At 35.2% G+C, this 18,223-nt stretch overlaps 1 protein-coding gene and 1 pseudogene across 1 annotated transcript; both read left to right on the top strand.

Moving 5' to 3' along the window:
* Window positions 1-6,742: 6,742 nt before the first annotated feature.
* LOC118045979 (putative disease resistance RPP13-like protein 1) lies at window positions 6,743-14,940 on the top strand (annotated as a pseudogene).
* On the top strand, window positions 14,934-16,710 carry LOC118045981 (uncharacterized). The gene is made up of 2 exons (XM_035054730.2): window positions 14,934-16,078; window positions 16,395-16,710. The coding sequence occupies exon 1, from the start codon at window positions 15,006-15,008 to the stop codon at window positions 16,023-16,025; it is 1,020 nt and encodes a 339-aa protein (XP_034910621.2). The 5' UTR covers window positions 14,934-15,005; the 3' UTR covers window positions 16,026-16,078; window positions 16,395-16,710.
* Window positions 16,711-18,223: the final 1,513 nt, after the last annotated feature.

Here is an 18,223-nt window from a genome sequence, read left to right on the forward strand (position 1 = left end):
TGCCTACTTCTGTTCTTGATAATCGATCTCCTTTTGATTGTTTGTTTCAACGGTCTCCTGATTATCAATTTTTACGTACTTTTGGATGTCTATGTTTTCCTTTCTTGCGTCCCTATAATAATCACAAATTAGATTTTCGGTCTTCTCCTTGTATATTTTTTGGCTACAGTCCCTCTCACCTTGGTTATCGATGTTTTGATATTGAATCTCATCGCATGTATATCTCCCGTCATGTTCGTTTTCATGAAAATGTTTTTCCGTTTGATAAATCTGAACAGATTGCACAGGTTCCCTCTCAAACCCATACACCATCCCCTATTACCATCCTCCCAAATCTCAACCTCTCACCATTGTTTACAGCTCAAAATCCATCCCCACCCGCCTCTGCCTCTGCCCTACCCTTACTGCCGACTCAAGCACCACAGCCCCCATATTTCCCTTGCCGATCACCCCATGCATCTTTATCTAACCATATTGTTGCAGCTCCAGGTTGCAGCTCAGTGTTTCCTGTTCTCCAGCACGGAGTTCTTGCGCATAGTGGGAGATCCTCTGGCTCGTCTTCAGCTCCTCTTTTTTTTTCTGCCACCAATTCGGCTTCTGCCGACTCTGCCTCTGCTGCCAGCTCTCCCCTTGCGGCAGCTTCTTCACCGGATTCTTCTCCTGGACTAAATCTGGTGGTGGATCTCTCCGCCTATCCGTTGCATCATGACACCTCTGTCATGCCTCCTCCACCTGCGTCACAACCAGTTCTCAACCGACACCCTATGATCCTTCGATCACGACAGCCAAAACATGCCCATATGGTGTCCTCTGCTGCCTCTACTGCAGCTGTTTCACGGGTATTGCTCTCTCCCTCCTCTGAACCTGTTGCCTTTTCTGATGCAGATAAGTATGTGGCTTGGCATGATGCCATGTGTGATGAGATCAAGGCTTTACGATCCAATCATACTTGGTCTCTAGTGCCCTTTCATCCATCGATGAATGTTGTGGGCAGCCGATGGGTATATCGTATCAAACATCGTATTGATGGCAGCATCGAACGTTATAAAGCCCGTCTAGTTGCTCGAGGCTTTACTCAACAGGAAGGCATTGATTATTCTGAAACTTTCAGCCCAGTTATTAAGCAGGCCACCGTCAGATTAGTCTTTTCCATTGCAGTTTCCCGCAATTGGAAGATCCATCAGCTTGATATTCATAATGCTTTTCTCAATGGTGTTCTTACTGAAGAGGTCTACATGAAACAACCTCCAGGTTTTGTTGATTCTACTCTTCCATCTCATGTGTGCAGGTTGCACAAGTCACTATATGGTTTAAAACAGGCACCAAGGGCATGGTACACTCGTCTGAGTGATTTTTTACTCTCTATTGGTTTCCTTGCGTCCAAGGTTGACACTTCCCTGTTTATCTTATCTGATGGCACTAATATCTTCTATCTTCTCGTCTATGTTGATGATATTCTGCTTACAGGCAGCAACTCTGCCATGCTCCATCATCTAGTCCAGTTACTAAGCTCTGAATTCAAGCTACGTGACTTAGGTGATGTTCACTACTTTCTAGGTATTGAAGTTCAGTCTACAGGTATGGGTCTGATGTTGCGCCAACAAAAATATATTCTTGACATCCTCACTCGGGCTGGTATGACTTCCTGCAAACCGGTTGACACTCCAGTTTCTCCCTCTAAACTTGCTCTACAGCCGGATCATCCATTTTCTGATCCCACACGGTTTCGTCAAATTGTGGGTGCTCTCCAGTATCTTACATTCACTCGCCCAGATATCTGTTTTGCTGTTAACAGAGTCTGTCAGTACATGCATGTTCCTACAGATTTCCATTGGGCTGCTGTTAAACGCATACTCCGCTATCTCAAAGGAACGGCTTCTCATGGTTTTCATATCACTCGAGGTACCTCCTTTGCTCTTCATGGTTTTACAGATGCTGATTGGGCTGGGAGTATTGATGATCGCAAGTCTACGGGTGGTTATCTTGTTTTCTTTGGTCAAACACCGATTTCCTGGAAATCCGGCAAGCAACGTACAGTTGCTCGCTCTTCCACTGAGGCTGAGTATAAAGCCTTAGCAGATGGTACTGCTGAGGTCATCTGGCTTCAATATTTGTTAAGAGATCTTCAGGTTCCCTCCATCTCAGCTCCTATTATTTGGTGTGATAATCTTGGTGCTACTTATCTCTCAGCAAATCCTATCTTTCATGCTCGTACTAAGCATGTTGAGGTAGACTATCATTTTGTCCGTGACCGGGTAGCAAAGAAGGAAATTCAAATTCGGTTTATCCCCTCTCAGGATCAACTTGCTGATGTCTTCACCAAACCACTTTCCGCTGCGTCCTTTACTGCCTTCAGGTTCAAGCTTCGGGTCGATCCTCCACCCTCAGCTTGAGGGGGCATATTATAGAATGTATATCATGTATATCTATACATAGGATATTAATGTAATGTAGGATTAATCCAATGTTGTAATCCCTATGGTTACTACTGTATTCTGCCCTACATATATAAATAGGAAAGGTTGGCTAAGGCTAAATCTAAGACATTCAATAATTCTCAACTCTGGGCTTCTTCAAAAGCCACAAGCTCAATGATGGTCTTCTCGGAAAATTGAAAGAAAACACAAATAACATTTAACAGGATCAGCGAGTTAACTCATCAATTTAATTTAAAATGAAATTTTTTTCTATTTTATTTAAAAATAAATGTAAAATAATATGGTTTCAGTTATTTTTTGAAAAATCAACCTGAATTTTAAAAGGGTAATGGACAAGGGCCGAGCCAGGAATTTTTTTTGTTCTAGTCTATTAAATAAATATATAAATATTTTTTAAGAATGATTATTAATTCATGTACATAAATTTTTTAAAATTAACAATAAAGTTTTAATTCAAATACACTATCCAAAATATTTAAAAAATAAATTTGAAAGTACATAAAAATAAAGCGAAAGTAAAAATAAACTCATTATTAAAGTTATATCTTTCGATGTTTTGTGGAATATAATTCATCTATAATCGAATCTGAATTGATATTGTAATAACCCCTCAACCGGGATAAAATAATAATTTTATGTCAACTGGAAAACAAAGTAATTAAAATTTTTCTCTCTTTCACTTCCTTCTTCCTTCACTTGATTCTTCCATAGATTAGTATTTTATAAGTTGAATTTTATAAGTTTACAAAGTTATTCTCTCACTTTTCTTATTTTTTCCTTGATTTTTTTTTTTTTTATGTTTTTCCCTTACTTTTTTCTATCTCTCTTTCGCCTTTCTTTTTCTTTTTCTATTTTGCTTCTGCCCAGTCGGTAACATATAAAAGGAAAGAGGAGCCAATTTGTTTTATTTTTTAGTAGCAAATAATCATTTTACTCTTAATGAGTCATTTTATTTTATTTGACGGTTCTTTTTTTATTATTATTATTAACACTACCAACACCGTTCATTCTAAAATTTTAACCAAATTTTATTAAATATATTTTAAGATCCCTCGTAAAAGTTCAGCTCGATCTGATGGTCGGATTGAAAATTACGTCCAATAACGTAAAACTGGTCAAATTATGATTTTTCATCAAATTTCTCAATTTCTCCAAAAATTCTAAAATTTTAACCCAAGTTAAAGCATTATATTAGAAGGCTCCACACAAAGTTTTAGAATTTTTTGATAACTTAATTGAGAATTATAAATTTATTTTACATAAAACTAATAAAAAAATATTGATAAAATCTTGACTTGGGCTAAAGCCCACCCCGGCCTTTGCCATGCCTCTGCCTGTGGTAATGGATTGACTAGATGAACTCCTATATAATTTAATTTGCAATTCAACTCAAATTAGGTTTTGGTTCGATGAATCACCGAGTTGATTTATCAGGTAAACATTAATTGAAACAACACTTCTTTACCTAATTAAACTAAGGCTCTTAACATAAAACCTTAATCATGGATTATCAATTTGGCTTCAATAGTTAAGAAGCATATTTAGTGCTGATCTTTTCGAGGAAAAAATGAACTCTTACATGTGGTGATGCAGTATTTCAACTGTCCTTCATTCATTTGGTCTTTTACGCTTTGAAAATAAATGAAAGGTGAAGAAGTCTTCAAATATGTGTGACGAATTCAACCTACCCCCCTGCGACTGCGAGCCCTAGCAAGTTGAAACGCTACTTAATTTAAATGAATTAACAATTAAGAGGGAGTCTTCCAAAATCAGATGAAGTTTTTCCGCAAAGACTAACCCATTTAATGGGCAGGCTTGCATGTGGAATGAATTTCCCAAAATCTTCATGTTCATACTCATAAAGAGAGAATAAGCTATAAATTAACGTAATAATAATAATAATAATAATAATAATAAGGGAACTGACATATCTCTCAATTTTCACATAATTCTCTACTAGATCCACAAACAGAAGAAGAGAAATAGGCCCTCTTTTTGATGATTGTAAAGGCAAAAACCTTAAGGCAAGGGTTGATTGTGTATTTTTCAGTAGATGATAGGTACAATTTTTTTTTTCTAGAATTCAATTGAGAATTGGTTGATGGTTAGGGGATAATTAGAATATAACCCAAAAAATAATCTTGAAATTTAAAAGCATAATTAAATGGATTCATCAATTAATTACCAGCTTTGTTCTTGTCCTTGGGACAGCCTTCCAACATCAGGATGTTATGGATGTGTGTAATCGATTCATAAATTCCTATAAGTAGCATGCCTTTTAAATTTATTTTAATTTTAACAGTATATGAGCAATACTATCATGGATAATTTGGATCTTATAATTCAGGGCCTTCTCATAAATTTTCTCAATCAAAACTTTAAATTCCTTACAAAACATATATTTTTTTAATCCAAAACATACAATTTGAGTGGAATCTATAATCAAATATGAATGGAAAGATTTAGTCAAACATGGCACCATGAGGACCAAATGGAAAAGGTTGGGAACTCAATTTGCATCAATGGAGAGCCTAATTGAACAAAAAAATGACAATTTAGGACTAAATTGAAGAAATATATTGAGTATTGGGGAAGACTTGCAAAATAATTAAGTTTAGAACCTTAATTGAACTTTTAATGGGCCTTATTAATTTAATTAACAGCTTAAACCAAAATAAAATTAAGTTTGAAAGTTAATTTGATCAAAATTAAAATGATTAATTAAATTCAATGATTTCATTAAAAAATTAATAAGTTTAATTAACTTAATTAAAGGAAAATTAAGTTTAATTTAGCCGAAATGCTACATTGGATCCCCTATCCGAGCAATAGATCCATTCGGAGCCACAACAAAGATAGTCGGATGTTTGCTTTCCTTTATTGTCATATTCGGAACTCTGCCTTGCCAGCACTTGACAGCCTTTTTCCCTTGCATAGTTATATTTTGTCCCATTTAAAATTGCGGGTTCTTCGTTAAAATTTAACTCTTTTTGTTTAAGGTTATTTTTTTATATATTTTTGCATTGTTTTGATGTGTTGAAGTAAAAAAATAAATTTTAAAAAATAAAAAATATTATTTTAATATATTTTTAAGTAAAAAATATTTTGAAAAGCAACCACTATAATGCTCTCAAACACCTTCTTTAAGGTTGTTTGTTTTTACATTTTAAAATTTTTCTTAAAAAAATTAATTTTTTTTATTTTAAATAATTTATGTTTTCATATATTTTAATATGATAATATCAAAAATAAATTTTAAAAATTAAAAAAATATATTATTTTAATATATTTTTAATTAAAAATATTTTAAAAAAATAACTGCTACGAAAACAACACTATTTTAAAAGCTGGATGTGATATTACTCCTTGCAGAACCAAATCAATCCATAAGTTACGAGATTTATTGCAACTTTGCTTAGTTTTCAATTCCACAACGTATGCTTGGTTTCAGGCAAATGAGACGACAAGTCAACGTCAAAGGAAGATTGTTTGTTAATTTGATAATTGACCAGATAGCTTCATATCAATAATTTTACACCACAAAAGTAAGAAAATGATAACTTCCCCACTTATCACGGTTGCTTTTCTTGGCCGGCAACACAATCTGTGCTAATAAATTGTGTTTTTCTTTTTTAAATCCTTTTCGTTGAGAATATTCGAGGAACGACTCGGTAGAGTGGGAGAGTGATGCAATATAAAACACTTGGAAAGAAATTGAGAAATTAAAATTAATATTTGGGTCTTTGAGGTCAAGGTTCCCAGCTGTCTCCCTTGATCCTTTCTGCCTATGCAAATTCCTGTGGGCTTCCTACCTGAGATTACGAAGATAGAACGTTTAATCTATGTTTCTAAATAATTTAATTTATTTTTATTAAAAATTAATATTTTTTATATTTTACATTATTTTGATAGACTCATCTCAAAAATAATTTACTAATAAAACTTTTTAGGCTGTTTTTGACCCAAAACATGCTATTCTCCGGCTAGTTTTAATATTTCTTTTGGGTTTTTAATTTTTTGAGAGTAGTTTTTATATTTATTTAAGGAGTATTAAATATTTTGGAGAGATAGATTACTTAAAAGATAAAATATTTACTAATAAAACTTTAAATTAAAATCATATGTGATGGCTCCATTCGTTTCTTTTTCTTTTTTATTCAAGAAATGCTTAGTTAGTATAAAGTGTTTGCTCACTTTAAGAAACTATTCAAATGTTACTCTCACTCGAGCTTAGAAACTGTCATTTCTGAACTCGTAGGGTATCCGATGAATTGTATAGTGATAATCTCGGGTCAATAGTTTCGAGTGGCTGAGCTGTGAAGTCAACTGAGAACCCGCGTACTTACTTTGATTTTTCTTTCCTTTTCCATTCGTTAAAAACGTCTTCTTCTCTACAATTCTTTGCTTCTGCTTCCTTCCAATTCTCTGCAAAGATCCCATCATGGCTGTGGAGTACATTGGAGGATCAATTCTCTCCGCTGTCATTGAGGTTCTGAGCGAGAAGGTGACCGCTCCTGAGATTCTGGGCTTCTTCAAAAGCCACAAGCTCAATGATGGTCTTCTCGGAAAGTTGAAAGAAACACTGAATACTCTCAACGGACTTCTCGACGACGCGGAGGAGAAGCAGATTACCAAGCCTGCTGTGCAGAGGTGGCTTAATGATGCTAGACATGCTGTGTATGAAGCTGAGGACTTAATGGAGGTGATTGAATATGAACACCTACGATCCAAGGATATTAAAGCTGCCTCTCGACGTGTGAGGAATCCGGTAAGCATATGGTTTTGCTCTTGTACACCTTGCTTTCTCGTATAATGTTATTATTGATCCCTCTGATTTTTACAAGCACAAATTCGAAATTGTAAAATATCAGAAAATTTCATAACTTCTCTTGAAATATTTCATGCAAACAACACCCCTCACTCAATGATGCTAATTTATCTCATGCAACCAACCCTATGATACTCTCCTGCAACCACTACTCATTATTATTCCAACAAATTCCAACCACTGGCTTGGCCCAGCTGTCAACTTAATTAAAACATGTTCAATCTAGAATTTGAATAATTTTAAATAAAAAAAAATCAAAATTGACCCTTTCAATTTTTTTTTAAAATTAGCACAATATATGTTAAATATTGGTATAATAACACCGTTTGAAAAAAATTATGAAATAACATATTTTTGTATTTTTTAATAGCAACATTTAGTAAATGTTATTCTTCTGAAACACGACAAAGTGAAAGTTCAATTAGCTGGTTCAACTGGTCAGTTGATTGGATTCAGTTGTATTAACTAGTTGATCAACTGGTCCATAATTTTATGAATTTTTTCTTTCAAATATTAATTATGAGTCAAAATATACATGTGTTCAACATGTAGACTAAAAGATAGATTCCAATTAAAATTTTAAAAAATTATTATTCACACAGTAGTTGTTATATATTTTTCAATGTCAATGATGTATCAAGACTTGTGATAATAAGTGATTCTAAATAATCATGTGTGTCTATCATAACTAAATGAGAATTTGCTCTAAATAAATTACGTGTATGAGACCTAACAAATACATTTATGGACCGATTAGATAGTTTAAGGCTCAAGAGAAGATATGGTTCCTCCATACCAGAATAACGACTAAAACAATTATAACTTTTGATTCAACTGTTGGATCGCACTCAAATTTTTATAGGAGTTTTCGAAAACCATCTTTTCTATTGTAGCCACTGTGTTGCTATGTAGACCATCAAATCTCTAGATATTAAAAATCTTGTCGCACCCGACATCGCGGCGGCCTTAAAAAAAAATTCTCTTGAATTATGGAAAAAGAACAAATTTCTGGCATCCGGTTCTTTTAGGAAAAAAAAATGTCTGGTTTAAGGAGTCGCCACCTAGTATTATGGTCACTAGGAACCCTAACTGGTCAACAGAGATTCTATGGTTTGGGACTGGTTACGTAAAAGGGAAGATATTATCACCCCTTAAACGTTCTGCCTAAGGCAAACTGCATTGTTGTTTTTGTCTTAAATTGCTAAATTTTATTGGTTTATGTTCTGACGATTTATTCACAATATTCCTGACTCTGGCGTCAGTGAATATTTAACTACGTATAATTCCAACTCTGGCGTTGGTAATTATTACGTAGTTAATAAAATAAATTTAGATTAATATTTTAGATTCTGGCTCTAAAACTAGTGAATAAACTAAATTTACGCATTCACATATTTTTTATTTTTGTTTATATAATTAAATAGAAAAGGACAAAAATAAAATAAAATAAAATAAAATCAGTGTTTTTATTTTATTCCCGACTCTGGCGTTAGTGAATAAATAAGTAAAAAAAAAATAAATTTATTTTTTTTTATACATGCACATATATTTTTTGCTAAATAAAAAATAACAAATAAAAATGAGATAAACTCAAACCAGTATTTTATTCCCGACTCTGGCGTTGGTGAATAAACCAGTAAGTTTATATTATTTTTATTCATGCATACAAATATTTTTTATTTTTTTATTTTTTCTATTTTTTCCTATTTTTTTTATTTTTTTGGGCTGGGCCCAGCTCAGCCCACATGGGCTGGGCTAGACCCAGCTCAGCCCACATGGGCTGGGCTAGACCCAGCCAGCCCAGCCCGGTCACTGGCCCAAGCCAGTGACCCGGCTGGGCTACAGCACGCATGACCCAACGTCATGCGTGCATGGCACCGTGCGAAGGTAATTAATTACCTTCACACAGTGCCAAAATGCACTGAACTCTTTCTTTGGTAAGCAAAAGGCACTGAAATCTCCAAAGTTAAAGAACGAAGAAAACAGAGGAAGCTTACCTTGTTGCAGGTTGCTTCGCCGGAGTGTCAGCGTGTCAGGCGATGATCAGCGGTGGCGCCCGTCAATAGTAAGCCAGAATTCCTCCTTCGACCTCTGCCTAACTGCCCTCTGTTTCCTCTGCCCTCTTCTGAAAAGTTCACCTGTGCTCTATTTTTTTTTAATTCTCTCTAGTCCCTCTCGGTTCGTTTCTGTGTTCCTGTTTTGAGCTGGTATAGGTTGGGAAAAGGTTCACTCCTGGTCTGGGGTTTAACCAAAAAAACTTAGGAGCCTCTCTGGTTTATTTGTATTGGTATTGTTTTCGGTTTTGGTTTCCTCTCTCTCTACAATTCTGCCACCAGCCCCTTGCTCTTTGGTGCAGCTCGGTTTATATAGGATTTGGTGGTTTGGTAACGGGTCGTAGGCTGAAGAACGGCCACCATTAAACGCTCATAACTGAGGCCAACGGACGACCATTACTGCTGCAACGTTCGGCCTCCTTTACTGTGGAAAACGGTTGCTGGTTTAAAGAAGAAGATGAACAGCGTCTTCAAAACGACGCCGTTTTGGAGACAGCAGTGGCCATTTTTACTTTGACCCTCAAAGTTTCAAAACTTTTGTAATTAAGCCCCTGGTTTAAACGGTAATTAGCCCCCTGCATTTGCGCGCCTTTTTCAATGTAATCCTTGGATTTTAATTTCGCAATTTGGACCCCAATCGTTAATATTTCTTCAATTAAGTCCCTGATTTCATTAATTTAATTACATCCAAGTCCAATTAAGTATCAAAACTTATCAATTCTCCAATTAAACCCTTGATTGGATGAATTAAATTAATTCCAAGCTTAATTAAGTCTCAAAACTTATCAATTCTCCAATTAAATCCTTGATTGGATGAATTAAATTAATTCCAAGCTTAATTAAGTCTCAAAACTTATCAATTCTCCAATTAAATCCTTGATTGGATGAATTAAATTAATTTCAAGCTTAATTAAGTCTCAAAACTTATTAATTTTCCAATTAAACCCTTGATTAGATGAATTAAATTAATTCCAAGCTTAATTAAGTCTAAAAATTTATCAATTCTTCAATTAAACCCTTAATTGGATTAAACAAATTAATTCCAAACTTAATTAGATTAATTCCAAAGTTTAATTAAACCCTAAAACTTCCAATCATGTTGCCCTTAGCCCAAATTTTAATTCATTCTTTATTTATTTCATTTTACTTGTTTTTTTTCATCATTATTATTATTATTATTTTTTTTATCATCATTTTTTATCGTTTTTTTTTAGTAAATAAAATAATAATAATAATTAAAATAAAAATGGTCAAAAATATGAACATCTACGATCCAAGGATGTTAAAGCTGCCTCTCGACGTGTGAGGAATCGGGTAAGCATATGTTTTTGCCTTTCTCGTATAATGTTAGTATCGATCCCTCTGATTTTTACAAGCACAATTCGAAATTGTAAATTATCAGAAAATTTCATATCTTTTCTTGAAATATTTCATGCAAACAACACCCAAGGATGCTAATTTATCTCATGCAACCAATCCTATGATACTCTCCTGCAACCACTACTCATTATTATTCCAACAAATTCCAACCACTGGCTTGGCCCAGCTGTCAACTTAATTAAAACATGTTCAATCTAGAATTTGAATTAATTTTTTTTTTAAAAAAAAATCAAAGTTGACCCATTCAATTTTTTTTTTAAATTAGCACAATAAATGTTATATATTGGTATAATAACACCGATTGAAAAAAAAAATGAAATAGCATACTTTCACATTTTCAAATGACAACATTTAGTAAATGTTGTTCCTCTGAAGCGCGATGAAGTGAAAGTTCAATCATCTGGTTCAACTGGTCGGTTGATTGGATTTAATTGTATTAACTAGTCGACTATTTCACATAAAAACTATAATTTTATGAATTTTTTCTTCCAAATATTAATTATGAGTCAAAATATATATGTGTTCAATATGTAGACTAAAAAAATAAATTTCAATTAAAATTTTAAAAAATTATTATTCACACAGTAATTATTATCTATTTTTCAATGTCAATGATGTATAAAGACTTGTGATAACAAGTAATTCTAAATAGTCATGTGTGTGTTTTATCATAACTAAATGAGAATTTGTCCTAAACAAATTACGTGTATGATCTAACAAATGCATTTACAGACCGATGAGATAGTTTAAGGCTCAAGAGGAGATTTGGTTCCGCCATACCAGAATAACGACTAAAAAGGCTATAATTTTTTATTCGACTGTTAGATCGCACTCAAACTTCTATAGAAGTTTTCAAAAATCATCTTCCCTATTGTAGCCACTGTGTCGCTATATAGATTGTCAAATCTCTAGATATCAAAAATCTCATCGAGACCCTTTGATTTTGATATTTTTGAGATTTTTCTTATTATTTTCAGAATCAATCGATCGATTTCACTAACCATTATGAACAGGTCAATTAATTGAGTCAGATGATTGAAGTTTCACCTTGACGTTCTTTAAAAATTCAACATTTACTAAATGTCGCTATTCCGAAGTACGACAACTATCTTGATATGCTTAGTAATAATAAAATTTAGTAAATATTGCTTTTCTTAGGTGTGAAAATGTGAAAATATACTATTTTTCAAAAACTTTTTCAAACGATATCATTGCATCACTTTTTTTATGTTTACTGTGCTAATTGCTGAATTTATCTTTCAAATTTTAGTAAGCTGGAGGGTTAATTCACCATCCTATCATCTCATTAGAATCTTGGTTAGACTTCAATTTTTTTAAAGAAAATAATCTCATTTTAATTTGTTTTTAATTTTTTATAAACAAAACATCATTGCATCTGTGTGTTAACTTACTCGGTACGAGTTTAATAATTTTAGTATTTATATGTTCCTAAATTCTATCTCATATATATACATGGATATGTTCCGCCATTGCAGGTAAGGAATCTGTTTCCAATTCTTAATCCAGCTAATAAAAGGATGAAAGAAATGGAAGCAGAGTTGCAAAAGATCTATGAGAAGCTTGAACGTTTAGTTAAACACAAGGGTGATCTGCGCCACATAGAAGGTACTGGTGGATGGCGACCATTGTCAGAGAAAACAACTCCTGTGGTTGATGAATCTCATGTATATGGAAGGGAAGCTGATAAGGAAGCCATAATGAAGTACTTGTTGACAAAAAACAATACAGATGGTGCAAATGTAGGTGTGATTCCTATTGTGGGCATGGGAGGGGTTGGTAAAACCACTCTTGCTCAGCTTATCTACAAAGACAGAAGGGTAGATGAGTGCTTCGAGCTCAAAGCCTGGGTCTGGGCTTCTCAACAATTTGACGTCACCAGGATAGTTGATGATATTCTTAAGAAGATCAACGCAGGTACTTGCGGCACCAAAGAACCAGATGAATCTCTAATGGAGGCATTGAAAGGGAAAAAACTTCTACTTGTTCTAGATGATGCGTGGAACATTGTGTACAATGAATGGGTTAAATTACTGCTGCCTTTGCAGTATGCAGAGCCTGGAAGTAAGATTGTCGTGACAACTCGGAATGAAGATGTAGCAAGAGTCACGCAAACTGTCATCCCCTCTCACCGCTTGAATGTAATCAGCGATGAAGATTGCTGGCAGTTGTTTGCAAGGCATGCATTTAGCAGTGCAAATTCTGGAGCATTCTCACACTTGGAAACATTTGGCAGAGAAATAGCGAGAAAGTGCAAAGGTTTACCGTTGGCAGCGAAAACTCTTGGGGGTCTTTTGCATTCCGAAGGAGATGTCAAGGAATGGGAGAAGATATCCAATAGCAACATGTGGGGTTTGTCGAATGAAAACATCCCTCCAGCTCTAACATTGAGCTATTATTATCTCCCTTCACACCTCAAACGTTGTTTTGCTTATTGTGCAATATTTCCCAAGGGTTACGTATTTGAGAAGAATCAAGTAATCACTTCATGGATGGCACAGGGTTTTCTAGTCCCGTCCAGAGGTGTTGAGGAGATGGAAGAAATAGGTGACAAATACTTCAATGACCTTGTCTCTAGGTCATTGTTTCAGCAATCACTTTACGCCCCATCATATTTCAGCATGCACGACCTCACAACTGATCTAGCTGAATACATGTCAGGAGAATTCTGCTTTAAGTTTGTTATGGATGGAGAATCGGGCTCTGGGTTGGAGGGTGAAAATTCATGCACGCTTCCAGAAAGGACTCGTCATTTATCAATCACTTCAACACTATATGATGGGGTCTCTAAGATATTTCCTCGCATTCATGGAGTCCAACATTTGCGCACCTTGTCTCCACTAACATACGTGGGGGGGATTGATAGTGGGTGCTGAATGACATGTTGACAAATCTTAAGCGCTTGCGAACGCTATCTTTATATCGGTGGAGCTATAAATCTTCTCAGTTGCCCAATTCCATCGGCAACTTGAAACATTTGCGGCACTTGGACCTTTCTCAGACATTAATTAAACGGTTGCCCGAAAGTGTGAGCACCTTGTACTATTTGCAAACTCTATTGTTAAGAGAGTGTCGACATCTCATGGAGTTGCCATCCAACATTTCCAACTTGGTCGACTTACAACATCTTGATATTGAAGGGACAAATTTGAAAGAGATGCCACCAAAAATGGGGAAACTCACAAAGCTTCGAACTTTGCAATATTACATTGTGGGAAAAGAGAGTGGGTCTAGCATGAAAGAGCTGGGGAAGCTCTCACATATAAGGAGAAAACTTTCTATTCGGAATCTCAGAGATGTTGCAAATGCTCAAGATGCTTTGGATGCCAATTTGAAGGGTAAGAAGAAGATTGAGAAGCTGAGGTTGATATGGGGTGGTAATACGGATGACACACAACATGAGAGAGACGTGCTTGGGAAATTGGAGCCTTCTGAAAATGTGAGACAGCTTGTCATTACTGGTTATGGGGGTACGATGTTTCCAGGTTGGTTTGGACACTCTTCCTTCTCAAATATGGTAGCGTTGACACTTTCTGGATGTAAGAACTGTATCTCCTTACCACCACTGGGGCAGCTTTCATCTCTAGAAGAGCTCCAAATTAAAGGATTTGATGACGTCGTGGCAGTTGGCTCTGAGTTCTATGGAAGTGACTCTTCGATGGAGAAGCCATTTAAATCCCTCAAAATATTAAAGTTCGAGGGGATGAGAAAATGGCAGGAATGGAATACAGATGTAGCTGGTGCTTTCCCTCATCTTGCAAAGCTCTTGATAGCAGGTTGTCCCGAGTTAACAAATGGCTTGCCTAATCACCTTCCTTCTTTATTGATACTTGAGATTCGAGCGTGTCCGCAGCTTGTGGTTTCAATTCCAGAGGCTCCCCTGCTCACCGAAATCAATGTATTTGATGGTTCTAGTGGTCGTATAAATGCATCGGTATTATATGGCGGTGGGCGGTGCCTTCAATTTAGAGAATATCCCCAACTAAAGGGAATGGAGCAAATGAGTAATGTGGATCCCTCTTCTTTCACAGATGTTGAAATCGATAGATGTAGTTCATTTAATTCCTGCCGGCTAGACCATTTACCCCAGGTATCCACACTTACAGTCAAACAATGTCTCAATCTCGAATCTCTTTGTATAGGCGAGAGATCTCTTCCTGCTCTCCGTCATTTGACTGTCAGACAGTGTCCTAATTTGGTGTCTTTCCCCGAGGAGGACTAGCTGCCCCAGATTTGACAAGCCTTGTGTTAGAGGGTTGCTTATATTTGAAGTCTTTGCCAGAAAACATGCATTCCCTCCTCCCTTCCCTTGAGGATTTGCAATTGAGATCACTTCCAGAAGTTGATTCGTTTCCTGAAGGAGGTTTACCCTCCAAATTACACACACTTTGCATTGTGGATTGTATCAAGCTCAAGGTATGTGGTTTGCAAGCACTCCCTTCTCTTTCATGCTTCAGATTTACTGGGAACGATGTGGAGTCTTTTGACGAGGAGACGTTGCCCTCTACTCTCACAACCCTTAAAATCAAACGTCTGGGAAATCTGAAGTCTCTTGACTATAAGGGGCTTCATCACCTCACCTCTCTTAGGAAATTGAGTATCGAGGGTTGCCCTAAGCTTGAGTCCATATCAGAGCAGGCGCTTCCCTCCTCCCTTGAATACCTTCATGTCATGACACTGGAATCTCTGGAATCCATGGGGCTTCAGCGCATCACCTCTCTTCGCAAATTGAAGATCTGGAATTGTCCAAAGCTTGCATCGTTGCAGGGGCTGCCTCCCTCCCTTGAATGCCTTCAATTATGGGATCAACGAGGTCGGGACTACAAGGAGCTTCAGCACCTGACCTCTCTTCGCACATTGATTCTCAAGAGTCCTAAGCTGGAGTCCCTTCCAGAAGACATGCTTCCCTCCTCCCTTGAAAACCTTGAAATCTTGAATCTTGAAGATCTGGAATATAAGGGGCTTCGGCACCTCACCTCCCTTCGTAAATTGCGTATCTCTAGTTCTCCCAAGCTTGAGTCCGTGCCAGGTGAGGGGCTGCCCTCCTCCCTTGTATCTCTTCAAATCTCAGATCTCAGAAATCTTAAATCTCTGAACTATACGGGGCTTCAACACTTCACCTCTCTTCGCAAGTTGTTGATCTCGCATTCTCCTAAGCTTGAGTTCATGCCAGAAGAAGGGCTGCCCTCCTCCCTTGAATATCTTAAGATTATCGATTGTCCTTTGCTGGCCACAAGGTGTGAAAGGGAGACGGGGGAAAATTGGCCCAAAATTTCTCACATCAGCAGTATAAAAGTTTATAATTAGAGGATGAAGAATTATGCAATAACACTCTCCTGTCATTTGTCCAACGTGCTCAGGTATTTACTAAATTCTCAGCCTTGCATCTCCTTTGTTTTAAATTCTATTTTTGGAGCATGGCATTTTCACAACAACATATCTTCACCGCACAGCCCATCACCACATGAGGTAGAGATAGGTTCCCAACAATTTGTTCAAAAAACAAAGATAAATGAAAACAAGAAGAATAATAGTGATTTTGCTAACATTGTATATCAGCTATTACTTGATAATTCACTGGGATTTTATGAGATATTTAAAACAAAAACTTTGATCAGAATATTTAACAGATGCTTAATACTAACAGCATTATATTCTTGATGGATCTATGTTCAGGATTAAACTCGATAGATGGCCTATGCCCAGGATGAAATGAGGATGATGGCAAAGTGAAAAGAAAAGGTAAAACCTGAAAGAGATAACTGCTGGCCAACGATGCAGCATTTCAGAAATCAGGACATCCAAAATGATATGTTTGATCCCAGTGCAAGCAACAGATCCAGAGATCTTGACAGAGTCGGATGTTTGCTTGCATGAGTTGTTATACTTGGAACTCTGTGTTGCGAACAAGTTTGCCACCTTTTCGCAAACTTTTTGCCAACAATGTAAGGAAATTAAGAAAAAAATTATCTAAATTATTTTCAACGAGTTCTATTAAGATTTGTACTTTGCATCAAATTTAGTCTTTAACTTGATTGCCTAGAAGAAGCTCTTGATTTGTAATGCTCATATTTCTACTTCTCATCAATAAGCTGACTTGTTCTCTAAGGTCACAATTTTATATCCCATGAGTATTTAGTAGTGTGATTGTGATTGTTTTTTTTTAAAAAAATTATACTGAAATACATCAAAATAATATTTCTTTTTATTTTTAAAAATTTATTTTTAAGATTAGTGCATCAAAATAATCTAAAACATATACATAAAAAAAAGTTGATGAATCAATTTGAAAGCATCAAAGTACTTTTTTGTAAAAAAAAAAAAACTAATAAATGGTACACCCAAGGCAAAACTGTAGCCAATATAGCTTGTTGGCCAAGGAAAAGAGTCTTTCCCTTTGTAGTGATGGAGTGGCAAATAATGGCTTATGATAAGCAAAAGTTGATTCATCTTGCTTAATTCTATCCATCTATTTTCTTCATAGTTGAGCTTGCAGCACTTATAATCAACTTGAAACTTATATTCGTGACATGAGATCCTGTGAAGAATTTCCAAAAGTAAAATGAATAAATGATCTTGCTTCAAAATTAATGGAGACAAACCACTTCATCAATAAAGAGAATATTTTCAGCGATGAAATTAATTAAAAGTTGGTTACGCAATCGAATCAAAGAAGATTGATAAATGATTGTTTGATTATTGTTAATTATATCGAAAAAGATATATTTAAAAGTGTTAATAATAAAAAAATTCTATAACGTTTTCAATATATAAAATCTTGCAAAGAACAATTATAAATTATAAAAAAATAAAATTTCATAAATCATCTTTTTATAATACATATATAAATTTTTAAGCTTTATATTAGAAATTAACTTATAATTTTTAGATTTTTTTAAATCTTAATTAATTTAGTTATATATTTATATTATTTTATACTTTAAAACTCGGGTCCATCCTTCATCTTAAAGGCATAGATGAAAACTTATTATTCTTATCTTATTTATGCCCATTTGAAGACAGTTAATCCATACTTAATCCACTTGATGATGCCTTAATCATGCTGATATAAAAGATTAATACATTGAGCACCAAGGCTGGCAAGGACTCGGGCTTGTAAGAAAATGTTTTTTTCAACATTTGTTTTTTAATGATGTTTATAGTTTCAGCTCAAAAAATAAAATAACTGAAATCTTGGCCTTTTAAGTTTTTTTTTTTAATTTAGTATTTTTTTAATAAATTTATTTTGTGACCCAGCCCTAAATATAATATAAATAATTTAATATGGTTAGGAAGTTTTAAACCGGCTTCCATGAATTTAATATTGTACATGTCGGATCCTTCTTGCCCGTGACGGTGACGGCAATCCTGCCTATCATTTCGGTGTGACCCTAGGTGAAAACATTTGGCCCTTTTTTCTTAATTACTGAAAACTTAACATGTCATGTGCTAAATTCTTGAAGAACCCAGTGAATGTCAAAATTAAAGATTCATTTTGAAAATTA

The sequence above is a fragment of the Populus alba genome, chromosome 17, assembly GCF_005239225.2.
Source record: "Populus alba chromosome 17, ASM523922v2, whole genome shotgun sequence".
Classification (NCBI taxonomy): Eukaryota; Viridiplantae; Streptophyta; class Magnoliopsida; order Malpighiales; family Salicaceae; genus Populus; species Populus alba.